The sequence below is a fragment of the Primulina huaijiensis genome, chromosome 5 (genome assembly GCF_012295235.1).
Source record: "Primulina huaijiensis isolate GDHJ02 chromosome 5, ASM1229523v2, whole genome shotgun sequence".
NCBI classification, from domain to species: domain Eukaryota; kingdom Viridiplantae; phylum Streptophyta; class Magnoliopsida; order Lamiales; family Gesneriaceae; genus Primulina; species Primulina huaijiensis.
The window spans coordinates 13,219,959-13,226,391 of record NC_133310.1 but is presented as its reverse complement, the minus strand read 5'-3'; the positions used below and the strand labels follow the sequence as shown (position 1 = coordinate 13,226,391).

Genomic DNA, 6,433 nt, shown 5'->3' with positions numbered 1-6,433 from the left:
TTTTTTACCTCATTCAAAAATTTTCTTTTATCTTGAGAACTCCATTGCGGTGGCATTTTTCCTGTCACAAGAAAATTTACTATGTTAGCAAACCAAGGTGTAGTAGTAACTTAAAATAGATGTTCATCAGGAAAATTATCGTTAATTGGTGTCATTTCACAAGATGATCCTGTTACTAGTCTCGATAAATGATCGGCTACGACATTCTCGGTTCCTTTTTTATCTTTGATCACAATGTCAAATTCTTGGAGCAACAAAATCCATCGTATCAGTCGTGGCTTTGCATCCTGTTTGGTCAACAAATATCTAATAGCAGAATGATCAGTAAACACGATAGTTGTTGATCCAATCAAATAAGAACGAAATTTATCTAATGCAAATATTACCGCAAGTAGTTCTTTTTCAGTTGTGGAGTAATTCATTTGAGCATTGTTTAAAGTTCTACTTGCATAATATATCACATAAGGCTTACCGTTTCTTCTTTGACCTAATATTGCACCGACAGCATAATCACTCGCATCGCACATGATTTCAAATGGTAAAGACCAATCAGGAGGTTGCATGATAGGAGCTGATGTTAAATGTCGAATGATTTTATCAAAAGCATTTTGACATTCTTGAGTCCACTCAAATGTACTGTCTTTTGTTAAGAGGTTACAAATGGGTTTAGAGATTAAACTAAAGTCCTTTATAAACCTCATATAAAATCCAGCATGTCCAAAAAATGAGCGAATTTCTTTAATGGTTTTTGGAGGGGGTAAATTGGCAATGACATCAAATTTTGCTTTATCAACTCCAATTCCATGAGATGACACGACATGTCCCAACACAATTCCAGAAGTAATCATGTAATGACATTTTTCCCAATTTAAAATTAGACTTTTTTCCTCGCATCTTTTTAAAACTTTTTCCAAATTTTCAAGACAATTATCAAATGTATTCCCAAAGACAGTTAAATCATTCATGAAAATTTTCAAACAATTTTCAACCATGTAGTAAAAAATGCTTAGCATACATCTTTGAAATGTTGCTGGGGCATTGCATAATCCAAATGGCATCCTTCTAAATGCAAATGTTCCAAAAGGACATGTGAATGTAGTTTTATCTTAATCTTCGAGTGCAATGGGAATTTGATAATAACCTGAATATCCATCAAGAAAACACTAGTATGGATGACCTGCTACTCTTTCTAAAATTTGATCCAAAAATGGTAATGGAAAATGATCTTTTCTTGTGGAGTCATTTAATTTTCTATAATCAATACACATCCGCCAACTAGATGGGACTCGACTTGTTAACAATTCACCTTTTTCATTTTTTATTTCTGTGATGCCAGATTTTTTCGGAACTACTTGTGTTGGGCTTACCCACTTACTATCAGAAATAGGGTAGATAATCCCAACATCAAGTAGTTTAAGAACTTCAGTTTTCACAAGATCTTTCATGTGTGGATTTAATCTCCTTTGTGGTTGTTGAGATGTTTTTGCATTTTATTCTAAGTGAATTTTGTGAGTGAAAATTAGTGGATTAATGCCCTTGAGATCTTTTAGTGTCCAACCAATTGCATTTTTATGTCTTTTAAGCATATCAACTAATTTACCTTCTTCATCACTTGCTAGTTTGGAAGAAATTACCACCAGATATGTTTCATCTTCTCCAAGAAATGCATACTTCAATTCTTCTGGCAAGGGTTTTAACTCCAATATGGGTGGTTCGTCTTTGTTCTCATATTTTGCATCAAATTTTTTCTCTTATCCTGGTAACGAGTGTTACCTGATAAAATCATCAAGATTAATTTCAATATTTTCTTTAACAGTTTCAATTGAACAAATAATTAATTGATCACGAGTACTCCCTTCTTGAATGTTTTCTTCCACAACAGTTTCAATAAGATTTTCATCTTCACTTTCATCTCCTTTGTCATGTGGTTTCTTACAAAGATTAAACACATTAAGCTCCAAGGTCATGTTACCAAATGACAACTTCATTATTCCATTCCTGCAATTTATAAGAGCATTAGAAGTTGCTAAAAATGGACGACCTAAAATCACAGGAATTGCATTACAAGCTTCGATAGGTTGTGTATCTAAAACTATGAAATCGACGGGATATACAAAGTTATCAACTTGGACCAACACGTCTTCTACCATACCTATTGGCACTTTAACAGATCTATCAGCAAGTAAAAGTGTTACCGAGGTAGGTTTTAACTCGCCTAGATTGAGTTCTTGATAAACTGAATATGGAAGTAAATTCACACTAGCTCCAAGGTCAAGCAAGGCTTTTTTAATCTTTCGTTCTCCAATATTACAAGAAATAGTAGGACAACCAGGGTCTTTGTATTTCAAAACATTATTATTTTGAATGATTGCACTTACTTGTTCGGCTAAAAATGCTTTCTTTTTCACATTCAATTTTCTTTTCACAGTGCACAAGTCTTTCAAAAATTTGGCATATGATGGTACCTGTTTTATTGCATCTAATAAAGGAATATTAACTTTTACTTGTTTAAAAATATCATATATATCAGAATTCAAATTTGATTTTTTTGTATTTTTCAATGCATGAGGGAATGGTGGTGACACTGTCTGTTGAACCTCCTCTTCGCAAGTTATGGGTTCCACTTCCTTACCCTTTGGAGTTGATTTATCATCATCTTCACAAGGTTCAAGAATGGATTTTTCCACAACCTTACCACTTCGAAGGGTAATAACAGATTTTACCTGATCCATCGGTTGAGTTCCAGAAGTTCCAGTTTGTGAATGATGATCCTTGGGATTAGGCAGAGGTTGTGAAGGAAATTTACCTTTTTCATGAACATTAAGTGCAGATGCAAATTTAGCAAGAGTATCTTTCAAATCTGTCATGGTTTGAGCAGTTTGAGTATTGATAGACTCTTGCTTTGCAATGAAAGAATTCAATATATCTTCCAAATTCTTTTTAGGTGGAGGAACATAAGGTGTAAAATTTTGAAAATTTTGTTTATTTTGGAAATGTGGTTGTGAAAATTGTGCAGCATTATCATTTTTCCAACTAAAATTTGGATGATTTCGTGGATTGTAACTTTGAGAAAATGGTTCAAAATTTGGCCTTTTGAAATTCTTTAAAACATTAGCTTGTTCATGGAGACATTCTTTAAAAGAAGGCAAAGTGGGACAATCTTTTGTAGATTGATCACTTGTATCACAGATGTGACATGAAATTTCTTGAACAGATTTTAATTGATCATTCTTTTTCAATTCAAGTGCCTCAACTTTTCTTGCCAAAGAGGTAAATCTAGCTTGAAGATCATGTTCATCTTTGAGAGTGTACATACCTCCACCAGATGTAGGAGATTGAATCTTGTTTGATGGTTCGATTGTACCTATAGTGTCCCAATTTTGAGCATTTTCAGCTAATGAATCGAGATACTCAATTGCCTCATTTGGATCTTTATCTTCAAATGTTCCATTACACATAAATTCAACCATTTGCCTATCTTTAGGTGTTAAGCCTTCATAAAATTGAGAAACAACTCTCCAAATTTCAAAACCATGATGTGGACAAAGATTAAGCAATTCTTTATATCTATCCCAACACTGATAAAAAGTTTCTCCTTGTTTTTGAGTGAAAGTGATGATTTGCCTTTTGAAAGAATTTGTTCTATGAGATGGAAAAAACTTTTTCAAAAATTGTTGTTGCAATTCATCCCAAGTTCGAATGGATCCCGATCTAAGATTTTGTAGCCAAGTTTTAGCTTTATCTTTTAAAGAAAAAGGAAAAAGCTTAAGTCGAATGGTGTTCATGCTACAATTTAGATCATTATATGTGTTGCACACTTCTTCAAACTCTCGTAAATGCATGTATGGATTTTCAGAATCTAAGCCATGAAAGTTGGGTAAAAGTTGGATAATACCAGGCTTAAAATTGAAATGAGATGCATCAGGGGGAAAAACTAGACATGAAGGTGCACTAGTACGTGTAGGATTCATGTGATCTCTAAGTGTTCTTCGTCTATCATGATCATGTTGAGATTGAATTTCATCTTCATTTTCTTGGATGGGTTCTTCCGCCATGTTTTGTGAAAATAAAGGGTTATTTCGAATGAGTCGACCACTAAGTGTACGTGACCAAATAATGCTCATGCAAATGCAAATGCAAAAGAATAAAAACACACAAAAGCAATAAAAATTCAAATAAAGAAAAATAAACTATAAACAAAATTAAATAGACTTGAAATTAAATTATACTTCCCCGGCAACGGCGCCAAAAACTTGTTGTCACTTTGATTGTTGCACTCCCAAGAGCAGGTTGTCCACAAGTAGTATAATTCGGTGAGTCCGATATCGTATCCACAGGGAAGCTAAGGTAATTACAAGTCCACTACAATGTCTTTTTGTTTTGTTTTTGTTTTTGTTTCTTTTTAATTTTAATTGTTTGAATCTTTAATGGGTAAATTTTAATTGTTCAAATTTTAATTTAAGTAGTTGAGATTAAAGGATCCACTCTTGGTATTTTAATAAAGTTAACATTAACGAACAATATTGAAATCCACTTAATAAAATGGTTCCAATATATTAAATAATCATATTTATATTATGTTATAAATTATTATCTTATAAGTATATAATATATACCAAAACTTATAAATGTGGTCAAGTATTTATTGTGCTATATATATTTGTAAACACTAAATCAAGGTTCCCACTTTAAATGGTTGGTAAAACCAAACAAACATTTAAATGGTACCAATAAATTAATACTATGATATATTCATATATAATAAATCAAGGAATCCAAGTTAAATGGTTGGTAAAACCAAACTAACATTTAAATGGTTCCAAGAATTTAATATTATAATATATTTATATATAATAAATCAAGGCATCCACTTTAAATGGTTGGTAATACCAAACTAACATTTAAATGGTTCCAAGAATTTAGTGTAACATATAGCAACAATAAATCAAAACTCCCACTTATAAGTAGGGTATAAAAATGCTTAAAGAAATAAATATAACATAAACAATAAATAATGATTAAATAATATAAAACATAGATTCTTACCTTTTAATAACCTTATTATCATGCCAAGAGTTTCACCTTATCATCTCAACTTTAGGAAGTTAGCTATTCATTATTCAAAGTGTAAAACTTTGAATATGAAATTAACATGCTAATTGTATTTAAATGAAGAAATAAAGGAAAAATATAGAGAGAAATATTATGAACTCAAAGGTTTGTTCATAGAATGAGGGATATCTCAATACATTACAATGCACCCCTATTTATAGCCAAATTTGGGGAGACAACCATAAATAAAATATTATTTTTTTACACATAAGTCTTCATTGTTGTTCCAAGATATTATATTATATTACACATCACTTTTGAAAATCTTCTTCTCCGAATTTGCTTCTTCACATAAAAAAAAACATGGGGATAATTGAGTTATCTAGTTGTGGTATTTTTTTCAAAATCATTTGACCAAGTAATTTGAGAGATATGGTCAAAATACTAGAGCATGGTAAAACTGGCACTCCTTTGGTAACTTTATTTGTTGCTTAATTTGATCCCAATTGTGAGAGGATTTTTATCTCATGCTTTTCAACAATATTGTAGATATTATAATCAACTTTCTACAGGTCCAAGAATCATCTTAATCCCATTTGCAACGCCAAGTTTATTCTTGTTTTATCAAACCTGTAAAAAATAGTAAAAACTTGTAATTACACAACTACTTATATTTTATACAATTTATTATAAAAGATATAATATTTAAACATTTAATAAAACAAAAACTATATAATTATATTATAAAACATTTAATTAATGTACAAATTTTATGTTTATCAGCAATCTAATAAAATCATCAGGAACATTATTAATTTTTACCGTGTCCGTGATCTCCAGGAAAGTCCTCAAATGAACATGAGGATCAGAAGTAGCAGTCCTAGCAAACTGGTTTTGTTGGACCATATAGATCAGGGAAGGTTTTAGTTCGAAATTATTGGCGTTGATGGTCCCTCTTGCAATGCCAGAATAGTGAGTGTCAATCACTGGTCGGAAGCGATCTCTGATAGGTATGGCCTCCGGTAGGATATGTCTGTCGTTTTCCCTGTTCTCAGCCATTGCTAAGATTTCTACCTTTCTAGCTTTTCTTAGTCTTCTCGCAGTTCTTTCGACCTCCGGATCGAAAATAAGCAAGTCGGGATTTTGGTATCTTCGCATGCACTGCAAAACAGCAGAGATTATAAAGTAACAAAAGGAAAATAAAATAAACTCTAAATTAAAGTCAAGACTACTTAGTAACGATATCAATATACAATTAAATAGTTTACACCCCGGCAACGGCGCCAAAAACTTGTTGCATGTTTTCACTACCGCAAGTGTACGGTGTCAAGTTTTAGTAATGGTTTAAGTACAGATATCAATCCCACGAGGAGTAATTATT

The 6,433-nt window shown here is 31.9% G+C and overlaps 1 protein-coding gene across 1 annotated transcript in view; it reads right to left on the bottom strand.

Annotated features, from left to right (window-relative positions):
- LOC140977652 (uncharacterized) overlaps positions 1-6,111 on the bottom strand; it is a 12,566-nt gene extending 6,455 nt beyond the window's left edge. Inside the window, exon 1 of the mRNA XM_073442396.1 lies at positions 5,875-6,111. Within this exon, the coding sequence (XP_073298497.1) occupies positions 5,875-6,111 (237 nt within the window). The remainder of the gene's footprint in view (positions 1-5,874) is intronic.
- Between the last annotated feature and the right edge of the window lie 322 nt (positions 6,112-6,433).